General features: G+C 46.3%; 1 protein-coding gene across 1 annotated transcript in view; it reads left to right on the top strand.

Annotated features, from left to right (window-relative positions):
* Window positions 1–13309: 13309 nt before the first annotated feature.
* Window positions 13310–14122, top strand: part of DTD1 (D-aminoacyl-tRNA deacylase 1) — a 174623-nt gene continuing 173810 nt past the window's right edge. Inside the window, exon 1 of the mRNA XM_046678100.1 lies at window positions 13310–13467. Within this exon, the coding sequence (XP_046534056.1) occupies window positions 13425–13467 (43 nt within the window). The 5' untranslated portion in view covers window positions 13310–13424. The remainder of the gene's footprint in view (window positions 13468–14122) is intronic.

Raw genomic sequence — 14122 nt, 5'->3', positions numbered from 1 at the left:
TTTAAAGATTTTATTTTTCCTTTTTCTCCCCAAAGCCCCTCGGTATACAGTTGTGTATTTTTAGTTGTGGGTCCTTCTAGTTGTGGCATGTGGGACACTGCCTCACCGTGGCCTGATGAGCGGTGCTATGTCCGCGCCCAGGATCCGAACCAGTGAAACCCTGGGCTACTGAAGCGGAGCATGGGAACTTACCCACTTGGCCACGGGGCCGGCCCCTGATTGAATATTTTAGATTGGCTGCCAGTTTTGACTTTCAAGAGTTCTTTCTTGCTCTCAGTTGGTTGTTTATGGTGTCCTGTTCGCTGAGGAGCGTTCATTTCTCGTTGCTGCAGGTGTTATAATCTGTTCGCTTTCCTCCTGCACTGTGCTGCAAGTTCCTTTCTGCTCTTGTTTTGCTCAAGTCTCTCAAGCTGGGCTGTTTGTCTGATGTCCCTTCTCACTGGACAGGCCTGGATTTAAGACCTGTTTGCAGCTGTGGGGGAAGGGGTTCTGGTCAGGTTATGACCAGCTCTCTGCTAGTGGCCGGTGTGGCAGTCGAGGTTCTTGGCAGCACAGCAGGGAACTAGGCAAGTTCATGCTGAAAGGAACTCTGGGAAGGACATTGGAGAACTCAGTCCTAGGGGAACAATGCGACGCTGGGGTCAGGCCACTCCTGCTGGGCCCCTGCCTCTGGGACCTGACAGCAGGATGTTTCTGAAGACTCCGCATCAGATGGCGTCCCAGAGCAGGCTGCTTCTCATCACTCACCTCTGAGTCTGTTTCATGAGTGATACTTAACTGGTGGTGTCTTGGTCACTTGGCTGGGCCTTAGCTGCCCGGGAGGCTAGGAAAGTGAGTTTCTGGAATCTGCGTTAGGGATGTGTGGACTTTTAAGGTGGGCAGTTCCCCAGATATAGGAAGAATGTTCACAAAATGCTGGGCAGGCAAATGTCGTGACAAATGTCCACTTCAGGCAGCAAACCAGACCTTTATTGGGAGGTACTGAAATGCCAGCATCTGTAGGTCAGCTTCCCCAGAGAAGGTTCCTCTGGTCTCCCACCTAGGGGTTGGATGCCTGGCTATAGGAGTTCTGGGCGCTGGATGGGGAAGGAGCTTGGGGCACTTGTTCCGAATAAAGATTTCCAGTGGTTTCCTTGTCATCCAGTGTCATATCCCCATCCTCTGGCTGCCCCCCATGAGTATCTCCAAGCAGAAACCTGGGATCTCCTGCATAGAGTGCAGGGAAGTTACTAGCTCTGGTTGGGGGTGGGGGGGGGTGCGGCCCTGGGGGTCCAACTGCTTCCTATGTAAGCCCAAACCTCCTTCTATCTTCAGCCCACCCTTCACCCCTACCTCCAGTGTACCTGTTGCTTCCAGTTACTGAGCCCTTTTGAATTTCTGTGGGGCTAAATAGCTGGCTTCTCATTGGTGTCCCCTTTGCATGCTCTGACAAAGATTCCTTGCTTGACCAAACTTTAGTCAGGCTCCTGAACCTTCTCTGAGGCCCATCTGTGCACTTCCTGGTAAAAATCCCATTTTAGTTAGAACTCTGCTGAGTCAGTTTAACCAGAACCCTCAATATCCGATCACCATCCCCCAGTCGTGTGATGCTGATCCCCCGGCCTGTCTTCAGTGAGAATCCTGTGAGATCAGTTTAGCCAGAACCCTCATTACCCTGATGTTTCCTCTCAGTCATTTTCCATCCACTCACTCCACCCTGCCCCTTGGCTATGAATTCCCACTTGCCCATGCCGCATTCTGAGTTGAGTCCACTCTCCCCCGCAACAACCCATGGCGGTGGTCCCTACACCTGTCACAATGCTCCCCGCTCAGCATAAAGTCTGCCTTCCTGTGCTTTAACGAGTCGTGGAATGTTTTTTTCTTTGATGGCCCTTAGGTTCCTGGTTCTTCCCTCCATTATGTCAGTCAGCGCTGCTCCATGGCATTTATGGTGTTATAGATTGTGCTCTGGGGAGACAGATGGCTCCTAGTTCATGGAAGCGGAAGTTTGTGTTTATGCGTAAAAAGATCTTTTATAAATTATATATATATATATATATTTAAATATATCTGCTTATGTTTTCCTCTGGTTTAAAACACTTCAAACTCAACTGCATATGCTAAGACCGTGCTCTTTCTCCACACTTATTTCTAACTGACCAGTAAAACAGAACAGTTTGTGGTCCAAACAGCCTGGAGCTACAGCAGTTCCTATCGCTTAGCTAAATCATGACCTAAATAGGCCTTTGTGGACTAATCTAAGAACCTAAATATAATTTGTAATATTTCTCTGGGAAAAGATTTTCAAAATCCCAAGCCTCCATCTTGCAAACACAGTTTAAGGAGTCTGTTTAGAAGTTGGGAACTGTCTGTTGAGGAAAATTTCAAAGGATTGGAAACAAGTCTCCTGAAATTCAGAGGTCTGGCAGTATATAGAATGAATAGGTTTTTGTGGGGTTTTTTTAAGATAGATTTTGTATAAATTGGGGATTGCTTTTTGCTGCTAGTAACAGAGATTCAACTACGGCAGCTTAAATTCATAAGGGTTTGTGCTCTTATAAAAGAGTCTGGCAGTAGATGGTCAGGGCCGGTGTAGAGGATTCGTGGAGTCATCGAGGGCCCAGCTCCCTCTGGCCTTTGCTTTTCCATTCTGAGAAGGTGATTTCCATCCTATTGGTCCCAGGATGGCTGCTGAAGCCTCACATTCCCAAGCAGAAGGAGGAAACAGTAATGCAAAGAGACAACGGGTTAGCTGTCTGCCATCTCCTAAATGAGCATTCCTGGAGTCCCATTTGCCAACCTCCACTTCCATCTCTCTGGTGACTGGAGCTACAAGGGAGTCGGGCAGCACACTTGTTTAACTGGGCACATTCTCCTCTGTTACCAAGCAAGAAAGGGAGAATGGATTTGGGGTATCAGATTTGCACTCTGCCTTGGAGTACACCAGAGGAGGGCTTTCCTCTATGTCTTCTGTAACGTTGTAAGCTACCTGTGCAGAAAAGAGTTGAGAGCAGGCCTGAGGTGGCTATCCTTAAAAATGCCTGCTGGTGAGCTAGGCCCTTGGCTGGCATCTGGGAGCTTGGGTTTCCTTGGGGAAATCCACTATTCTCAAACTAAGAGTGCCTCCCTGTGGCTAAACTGTTCAAACAATGTGGTTCACGCTGAATCCCTGCCTCCATTTGGGAGTCTGGGATTTCGGTACACGCTAGACAGAGGGTGCTGACATGAAGAGTCTCCAGTAAAAACCTGGGGCGCTGCGTCTCTAATGAACTTCCTGGTAGACAACGCTTTAGAAATGTTGGCACAATTTGATGCTGGAGGAATTAGTCAAGTCCTGTGCAACTGCACTGGAAGGGCTCCTAGAAGCCTGCACTGGTTTCCTCCAGACTTCACCCCATGTGCCTTTTCCCTTTGCTAATTCTGCTCTGTATCCTTCACTCTAATGGGTCACAGCTGTGAGTGTGACTATATGCTGAATCCTGGGAGTCCTCCTAGCAAATCACCAAACCTGGGGGTGGTCTTGGGCCCCTGGACACACTACCCATGCAAAGTCTATCTGAGTATGGAAGGACGGCTATTACAGTGCCACTCTGCATATGTGAAACACAGAGGCTAAGGATTGTCAAAATATACTTTTCAAAAAGTTAAAAATATGAATCTAATACAAATACAGAATGAACAAATATCAGAGACTTGTTCAACTCATTAATAAAAAACCCATGGGGCTGGCCCCGTGGCCAAGTGGTTAGGTTTGTGAGCTCCAGTTTGGCGGCCCAGGTCGCTGGTTCGGATCTTGGGCACAGATATGGCACTGCTCGTCAGGCCATGCTGAGGCGGCATCCCACATGCCACAGCTAGAAGGACCCACAAGTAAAAATATACAACTATGTGCCAGGGGGCTTTGGGGAAAAAAGGAAAAATAAAATCTTAAAAAAAAAACACACAGTAGGATGATAAAGCTGGCTCAAGGAGAATAGAGGAACAGGAATTATTTAGGCATCAGAGAAAGAAGAGTTAGAAGGCGATTTCTGGTTAATGTGCTACAGCGGGGTAAATGCCTATACTTTGGGGTTTTGTTTGTTTGCTTACAGGACAGAAATTACTTTTTTTTTTTTCAGGAAGATTAGCGCTGAGCTAACATCTGCTGCCAATCCTCCTCTTTTTTGCTGAGGAAGACTGTCCCTGAGCTAACATCCGTGCCCATCTTCCTCTACTTTATATGTGGGACGCCTATCGCAGCATGGCTTGCCAAGCGGTGCCATGTCCGCACCCGGGATCCGAACCAGCGAACCCCGGGCCACCGAAGTGGAACGTGCGATCTTAACCACTGCGCCCCTGGGCCAGCCCCAAAGAAATTACTTTTATCTTTGCTGGACAAATTTCTACAAGTTAACATGTAACTTCACAAAATCCAGGCTTTTAATTGTAAGTAGATGATGGGTCAAACAAAGGTACATTTCCCCAGATAATTAAGGAGTCTTTGAGTGGGCCTGTAAAAGAGTTCTGGGACCCAATTTCAACGTGTGGAGGGGGGTTTGCCCCACACCAACAAGCAATTCTCGGACACCAGCTGGATGTCCTACAATTCAGCTCAATCCTGACACTATTTACACAGAGATGGCGTCACATTTCACAGGTTAAGGGCTCAGGCCCACCAGGCATCCACCTTCCTCCACTTCAGATGCCAGTAGCAAGTCCAGGTTGTCACCTGTGCTTCTGACCAACAGATGGGAAGTTTTAATGACCCCCTCCTTGGGTTCAATTAATTTGCTAGAGTGGCTCGCAGAACTCAGAGAAATATGTTACTTACTAGATTATCAGTTTATTATAAAAGGATAAAACTCAGGAACGGACAAGTGGCAGAGATGCATAGGGCAAGTATGGGGAAAGGGGTGGAGCTTCCATGCCCTCTCTGAGCACACCACTCTCCCCAGGCCCCACTTGTTCACCAATCCAGAAGCTCTCCGAACCCGCTCCTTCTGGATTTTTATGGAGGCTTCGTTATGTAGGCATGATTGATTAAGTCCTTAGCCATTGGCAATTAAATCCTTAGCCACTGGCAGACTCAATCTCCAGCCCCTTTCCCCTCCCTAGAGGTCTAGCCGTTGGGATTGAAAGTTCCAATCGTCTAATCAAGGTTGGTTCCCCTGGCTACCAGCCCCCATCCTGAGGTCGGGTCCAAAAGTCACCTCATTAACATAGCAAAAGACATCTCGATTTCTCTCCACACAGGAAATTGTAATGGTTTTAGGAGTTCTGCGCTAGAAACAAACCAAATATATATATTCTTATTATAAATCTCAGTATCACAGCTCGTTAAACATAGTGCTCCAAGGTGACATTGAAAGGACTTGCTACCTTCCTTTTGCCTTACATTCTAAGTTTTGGATAATTTTCCTTAACTGCTTCCTGACGGAACTTGGTCTTGGCGGTGCCAGGATTCAGCTGCTCAGTTGCCAGCGCTGCCCAGTAATTGCCGCCTCACCAAACACGGGAGGTGAGTCAAGGGTCATGTCCAAAGTAAGGTGTATTTTGAGTGGATTTTCTGAAAGGGACCAAGCATGCAGGGCTCGGAGTTGTCTTTCTGGTGATCTATCAGAGGACTGCCTCGCCACATTTTTGTATTTTTCTATCTCAGATTCGGCATATGTCAAAATGAACTTGGAACTCTCCTTTAGTCTATTTTCAGAGAAGAAAATCACTACCCAATTGTGTACTGATGGAGTCAAAGAAAAATGCCTAAATGGCTGATGTCAAAGAAGCAATGGAGTTAAGGATCTCCTAGCAACAGAAATTCACCTAATGGAACTGAAAAACCTGCTTTTTTAGGGCACGGTGCTCCCACATGCTCTAGTACACAGAGCACTGGGCTTTGACCGTTCTGGGGAACTCTGCTTTAAGGGCTGGAATTAGACTGTTAAGATTAATGATATGATCTATCATCATTTCCAAAATGACAGATATGGTTCAGTGTTTATGGACTTGTGAAAATAGGCTTAGGTTATTTGCTTAGATCCTTTTCTGAGAGCACGTGTATATGTTGACAGCCCACCACAATCCTGAGGAGAAGATATTATCCCCACTTTACAGAGAAGAAGACAGAGGGTAAATGAAGTTTAACCATGTTTCCTAAGGTGACATAGAAAGTGGCAGAGCTAGGACAGAAACCAAGGTTTTTCTGGTGCCAAAGCTTAAGTCTTTGGCATCATACCAACTTCCTCTCATAAAGCAAAGAGAGGGAGCTATTGACTATAAGCTCTGAAAAAAAAAACCACCGAAAACTTTCCACTTTTCTAGCATCCAAATGGTAGGAAGCTCAAGTTACAAGATTGTTTCATGTTTTTGTGAGAACCAGATAACAAGTCAAAAACTACCATCAGGGTTCTATTAAAAACAAAAGTACAGGGGCCGGCCCCAGGGGGCCTAGTGGTTAAGTTCACGCGCTCCGTTTTGGCGCCCCAGGGTTTCACCTGTTTAGATCCTGGGCGCAGACACGGCACCACTCATCAGGCCATGCTGAGGCAGTGTCCCACATGCCACAACTAGAAGGACCCACGACTAAATATATACAACTATGTGCCAGGGGGATTTGGGGAGAAAAAGGAAAAATAAAATCATTTTTTAAAAAAAAGTACAGTGGATTTGGGATAATTAGCAGTTTGGCTCTGTATTCTGCCCATTGGTTGGTAATTTGGGACACAGCAGCATCCTGTATCATCACAGAGAGGCTGCATACGCAAAGGGAATTTTTAGTATTAAATGTATTTTATTTTATTCTAGTGATACAAAAAGTTATATCCAGAAATTGTATTAACGGAAGTATTAGACAGTATTGAACAGAAGATGTCTCCCATAGTACAACTAACTCAGAAGCAAAAGCTGGCCAGTTGATTCTTTCACTTGTTCCTTCATTCATTCCTTCACCCATGCGTGTCACATCTATAGAGCACTGACAGTAGTCATCACCCTGTAGGGAATACGAAAGTAATTATTAAATTCACAGTCCACAGGGGCTGAGAGGGACAGTTATTTCTTTGTCTTGAATGTTTGTCAGGTGAATAGTTTTTTCTATTTAAAATGGTTGGAAATGGCTCGTTCATTAGCACATCTATCTTCAGAAAAGCACTCCTATTTGGAATTTGTGGCAGAGACTGTCATCTTTTTCTTCCACGGAAGTATTTGCTAAAGTCTTTGGTCTCTTTGAACAGAAGGTGGGGCCACGTCTCTAGTGGGGCGTGAGTGAGTGATGAGCCAGCTCCGGGGAATACGCTCCCTTTCCTGATGCCCTCTCATTGGAGGAACAAGAATGAGGCAGGGAGCCATCTTGGACCGTTCAGAGGAAGAGGACTCCTGAGCGATGGTGCAGCGACAGAACAAAAGGCATTCAGTTCTCCGGCGCTGTGGAGCACCTTACCAGGCCTGGATTTTTTGAGAGAAAGAATCAACTTCTACAAAGTTTAAGACATTCTTAATTGGGTTTCTGTTACAGTCAATGTAACTCTAAGCACATTCCATCTCCCCATTAATTTGTTTTTAAAAATTGAACTTAACTTTCCATGACAGAAAAAATCCTCTGTATTTTCTGAGCCTTAGTTTCTTTTGAAGAAGATGGATAATACCAACTCTGTTCACCAACAGGGTTATGACTTTGAAAAGAGGAAGTGCTTTGAGCACGTGCTGTTACTGTCAGGAGTAAAATAATGTCTTAGATATTCCTGAAATTCAGCTGTGAATGTCTTCCTGCTTATAAATAGTCCCCTTCTGTAGTCCTCCACTTGCTTTGCTTTCTTCACTGTGGTATCCCAGGGAGTTGCATCTCTCCTGAAAACTTGCCTGTCCTCTGAAAGGAGGGTTTCCATTGGTGGTAACATGCTTCTTCAGCAGGGCATGTTAGCAGTGTGTATCAAAAGGGACAATGGGCATATCCTTTGATCTAGCAATCCCACTTTCAAGAATTTAAGGAGATAACTGAAAAGATGTAGGCAGAAGCCTCTTAAATACAACTTGTTCAACATGGCATCAAACTGAAAACCACCTTTTGGTAGACGTTGCTGATTCCCTTCCCGACATCCATTGCCCCTATTCCTGCTTTATAACAGACTCCTGAATCCACCCCACCAAGTGCTTCAGGGGGGCTGATCCAGTCCCAGAGGGCAGATCCTGATTAGTCCAAGCCAGTGTTTCTGAAAGGGGGCACTACTGACATTGTGGACAAGGCAATCCATTTTGTGGGCTGCCCCAGGCGTGGGAAGAGCTTCAGCATTTCAAATTCCCTGGGCACTAAATGCCAGTAACAACCTCCAGACATTGGAAGCTCCAGAGCCCGGGAGAGCTCTTCCCACCCCCCCCCCCCCCCCCCCGCGAGAACCTCTTATCTGAAGCAATCATGGTGGGGGCTGGGCAGACATCCCAAGTGACCAGGTTAAACCTGGCATTGTGATTTCCTTCCGGCTAGTGAACTGGGAGGGGCTTCTGGGCAGGATGTCCTAGCTTCAGAGGACGCAGCAGGAAGAGATGGTCTCTCCTGCCCCTGGACGCTGTGTCTGGATAGAATGCCTAGAACAGCCACCGCCTTCTCTCAGTCTTGTGGGATGCCTAAGAAAAGCCAGCATGTTGGGGTGACAGAGCAGAAGGAGGGAAAGATCTGGGCCCCGGATCTTTGTTGGTTTTGGAGTTGTTTTGTTAGGTGAAATAATACATTTCTTTAAAGTTTGAGCCATTTTGAGTTATTTCCTGTTACACGGAACCAAAAAACATTCCAACTGATTTAGCCCTAAATATCCATCAATAGAAGGCAGGTTAGGTAAATTGTGATATGTATATTGGCATCCCGTGTAGCCATTAACATCTGTACATCTATGAATAGAGAGATACTGCAAATCTGCAATACGCTGTTAACCAAAAATTCAAGTTCACAAAACATTTATTCACTAGCATTATTACCTGAGCTCCAGGCACTGAATTAGATGCTTAGGGTACAATGGTAAGCATGGGAGACGCAAATGGAACACAGCTTAACAGGCAGTAGAATAATGGAAAGTGGCCAGAAGATTACGAGGGAAAAAATGACAGGATGGTGATGGAGAGTAACAGGGAACAGGGACAGCTACTTTGGTCTGTGTGGTCAGAGACGGGCTCTCTGAGGAGGAGGCATTTGAGCTGAAAGTCCAAAGGAAGAAGAGGAGCTAAGTAAACAAAGATGGGGGAAGAGCATCCCAGGCGGAGGACCAGAGGATGCTGAAGTCCTGAGGAGGAACAAATGGGTTATTTGAGAAATTTAAAGACCAGAATCTGGAATGTGAAGACTTTCTGTTCTAAGAACATCACTTTTATCTCTGTATGTAGAAGCAGTTGGAGGACAAAAGTGGCAGTAGGGAGACCAGTGAGGAAGCAGTAGTAGAAATCCAGGTGAGAGATGATGGGGGCTTGGAACAGGATAATGCAGGGAGTTGGAGAGAAGATATGTTTTGGAGAGTGAGAAGATTTGTTGATGGACTAGATACTTGAGGAGTGGGAAAGAGAACAATTATGGGACACTTTTTTTTTTTTTTTTTTGGTGAGGAAGATTGGCCCTGAGCTAACATTTGTTGCCAATTTTCCTCTTTTTTTTTCCTTCCCCAAAGTCCCGGTACATAGTTGTATATCCTAGTTGTAAGTTCTTCTAATTCTTTGATGTGGCATGCTGCCACAGCATGGCTTGATGAGTGGTACATAAGATCTGAACTGGTGAACCTTGGGCTGCCAAAGTGGAGCACACAAACTTAACCACTACGCCACCGGGCTGGCCCCATATGGTCGCATATTTCTGACTGTGGTAAACAGTAGAGCCATTTATATAAATGGGGATGGCCCAGGTGGTGAGTATGGAGGATTTGGAGGGTTAGTCTAGCACCCATTAGTGTATTGTAACTCAGTTCTGCATCTCAGAGTTAGCATAGACCCTGCAAGTTTAAGGGGACATCTCCAACAAGACTGCCCTTACTTCAGATGACAGCTGCACTTTGGGAGGCCCCAAGCCACCTGTACTTCTGATCAACTGGATACCAATTTTGGAGTTTCCATGATCCCCTCAGGTTTGATAATTCACTACAGTGACTCACTGAACTCAGGAAAGCACTATAGTTGCAATCATAGTTTTATTATAAAGGATTTAAATCAGGACCAGCCAAGTGAAGAGACACATCAGGCAAGGCTGGGGGTCCTGAATGCAGAGCTTCTGTATTTTTTCCCCATGGAATCCTCCTCCAATACATCTGTATGTTCACTAACCAGGACTCCCTACTAAGCTTCAGTATGCAGAGTTTTTATTGCAGTTTCATCTCATAAACTTGACTGATTGAATCACCGGCCATGTGACTCAACTCAATCTCAACTCAACTCAACCCCCTCTTCTGGTGCAGGTTGGGCTGGCTCAAGGCCCCAACCTTCTAATCACATGAGTGATCTTTCTGGTGAACAGCTCCCATTCTGAATTGTCTCATTAGCGTAAACTCAGATATGATCAAGGGGCTTGTGAATAACAAAGATACTCCTTTCACTTGGGAAATTCCAAGGACTTTAGAAGCTCAACGCCAGGAACCCAGACCAAAGACCAGACAAATTCTTTATTATACAATGGGTAGAAATCCTGAATTCCATTTTAAATCTGTTAACTGTGTGACATCTATGATTCATGGAAATGGAGATGTCAAGAAGGCATTTGGAAGCACAGGCTCAGAGATGTCTGGAGTGGAGATGAAAATGTGAGCATCAACAGCATGAAGGTGGAATTCAAAAAGAATGGAGAGTAAATCTAGAGAGCAAAGGGTCCGTGACTGAGCCCTGAAGAATCCTCAGGCTCAGAAGTGGCATCAAAGGAGATGAGCTGGTGGAAGGAGGGAGTCCAGGAGAGAATGGCAATGTAGGAGTCGAGGGAGAGCGTGGGCAAAGGGGAGGAGGCCACAGGAAGAGGAGCTGCTAGACACGTTTGTCTCCTGATGTTGATCTTTTTGAGTTTCATAAATTTAAAAAAGAACACTGGTGTTTTGGCATATTTTTAAAACTTTTATTTTGAAATAATTTCAAACTTACAAAAAATAAGTGCCTTTCACCTAATCTCCCTGTTGTCAGCATTTTACCTTATTTGCTTTATCACTGTCTTTATTTTCTCTGTACCTACTATTTTTCTCCAAACCACTTGAGAGAAAAGCGCAGATGTCATGTCCCTTTACCCCTAAATACTTCAGTGTGTATTTTCTAAAAACAAAGATGTTCTCTTACATAAAAATCAGGAAATCAATATTGATTTGATCTTGCTATCAAATCCAGTAGTTCTCAAATGGTTCTCTGGGATCCCCTGTAGAGGACCTATGATTTCCAACTATTTTTATAATAATGTAAACACAATATTTGCCTTTCTCATTCTTATTCTTTCAGGAGTGTACAATGGAGCATTCCAGAGGCTCCGTGGTGCATAAAGACCTCATTGCTCTAATGCTAATATAGAATGGATTTTTTTATTGCTACTTTTAAATGTTTTAATAAATCAATGTTTAACAATTTTTCTTAGTTGTAATTTGTAATACAGTAAATACTTTTATATATAACCAATATAAACAAAAGCTATTTGAGTGTTTAATAATTTTTAAGAAAGTAAAGAGGTCTTGAGATCAAAATGTTTGAGATGTGGTGATTTAATGTAAAAAAACTTCAAATTTTACCAATTGTCCTAATAATAAACTTTTTTCCTTATCTTATTTTCTGGCCAGGATACAACCCAGGTTCATGCATCACATTTAGTTTTCCTATTTCTTTAACAGCCTCATTTTATCTGGATCAGTTCCCCAGACTTTCTTTTCCTTGACATTTTTGAGGAACCCTGACGAGCTATTTTGTAGAAAGTTCCTCAGTTTAGGTTTATCTGATTATTATTCCTTCATGATTGGATTGAGGTTATACATTTTTAGCAGAAATAGCACAAAACTGACACCATTCCCCATCAGCGCAATATCCGAAGCATACGATGTTCGTTTGTCTCATTACTGGTGATGTTAACTTTGGCCACGTCATTAACGTAATTTAATATCCAGTATTTAACGTTCAAGCATACTAGTTTGCAGTCTTTTCTGGCCAATGATTGTCCCTTGTTCTCCACTTGAATGCTTTCTCTTATAGGGGAGGAAAAAGTTTTCCTCGGCTCATGACTCACTTAAGGTCCCTGGCTGGGTCTGAAAATTAAACTGACAAAGGCAGATTAACGGGAGAAAAGCCGTACACATTTATTTAAGTTTTACATGACACAGAAGCCTTCCTAAGGAAATGACGACCCGAAGAAACAGAGCCGTGTACTTTCCTGCTGGGTTTGGTGAAGTGAGGACAGTCGTGGAGGAAGGTGGCAGGTCAAGGAGCGGGAGGGAAGGGTAGTAAAGCCGGCAGACAGCAAGGCCTGTTTGTCCGGATTCTTCTCGGGTCCCTCTGTCCTCGGAGACAAGGACGCTCCTTTCCGCCAGGTGTGGGAGGGCTCCTCTCACGTGACGGTTTGATGGCCTGTTTCAGGGGAGAAGGTCACAGTGACTTTCCTGCTTCTGCTGTTTTCTCAATCTCCTTCAGCTTAAAATATTCAAGATGCCAAGGTGCCATATTTTGGGGTAGCGTGTCCTGAACCCCATTACTCTACACCCACCAATGCTATTAGAGGACTTTAGGAAGAAGACACACCTAGAGGGACTTATTTTTATCAGTGATGATAATTTGTTAGGGTAAAATTGGTACAGTCCTTTGCAGCTTTCTAAGCACTTTTACATAGTCTATTCATTTCAATCTCCCAACAACGCCGCGAGGGGAACTCAGTATTTCTAATAGAGGAGGAATCAGACTTACAGAATCATATATCTCTATATTACCATGACATGGCTAAGTCAAATTTATAGTTAAACGGCTATTTTATGCAGCAGATCCTGTTCCATGGGGTTTCTGAGAAGCCATTGAGGCAAGAAGATGGAGGAAGAATTTGGGAGGATCTGTCCCCAGAGGAGTGGAAAAAAGGAATAGGGGAACACAGGATTCAGGACAAGGCTGGAATTTAAGGATGACTGATTGAAACCGGGCATGTGGAAAAAACCAGCACCCAAACTGGGATCTGGGCACGGATTGGGGGCTGGGCCGGGGGTCGCTGGATCCCAGAGTTCGGGCGGGTCCCGGCTGTGGGTGGGACCAAGGGTGGGGGCGGGGCCTATCATGGGCGGGCGGGGTTACGGCGAGGCCGCAGGGGGGGGGCTTGACCCACGTGGGCGGGGCCACCCTGTGAGTGGGCGTGGCCGACGTGGGCGGGCCGCCGCGGACCAGGGCCGACGGGACGCCGGGCGCGCTTCCTGGTGTCACCCGCAGAGGGCGCCGGCCGCAGAGCCGCCCGCGGTGTCGCGAGCCGGAAGGAGCCCGGCGCCGCCCAGCTCGCCCCAGCCGCCGCCATGAAGGCCGTGGTGCAGCGCGTCACCCGGGCCAGCGTCACAGGTCAGTCGGGCGGGGCCGGGCCCGGGAGGAGCCGCCCCTGACCCCGCGCTAGGCGGTCCCCGGCCGCCCGGGAGGTACCCCCACGCCGTCCCGCGGCCGCTCCGGCCGCGGCGGCTCCTGCGCGAGTTCGGCCCCCGCAGCCCCGAGTCCACGGCCGGCTCGGGGCGCCGCCGAGGCCGGAGCGCGCCGTCCACGTGCCTGGCCAACCCCGCGCGTCCCGGTTTTAGGATCTCCGCTTTGGGTTCCTCATAAACGCGTCTTACTATGATTATCGTCATTTGTTCTGTCCAGAGTACAGGGTGGCAGAACCTCCGAGCATCCCCGTGGCCCGTTCTTCCCTGGAATGTTGCACGAGCAACATGTAGGGAGCATTTCCGGAGCAAGAAGTCCCCCTTTCCAACGTTCTGTTTTAAATTTCCCATTTTTGCCCATTTTCTGCATGTCCCAATTTTTATGGAGATTGACGTCCAATGAAATGTACAGATGTGAAGAGTGGTTCATTTGGATGAGTTCTGACAGTTGTGTCCACCCACGTGACCAGCGCCCAGACTAGATGCAGGACGTCCCCAGCCCCGGCACACCCCTCTTCCTCACGCCGAACCTTGCAGGATGGGGTCAGAATCTAAAGAATTCAAGATCAGCTATCTCTCTTCAC

Source organism: Equus quagga, chromosome 12 (genome assembly GCF_021613505.1).
Source record: "Equus quagga isolate Etosha38 chromosome 12, UCLA_HA_Equagga_1.0, whole genome shotgun sequence".
NCBI lineage: Eukaryota > Metazoa > Chordata > Mammalia > Perissodactyla > Equidae > Equus > Equus quagga.
The sequence above is the reverse complement of the archived record's forward strand: the minus strand, read 5'-3'. Positions and strand labels throughout refer to the sequence as shown.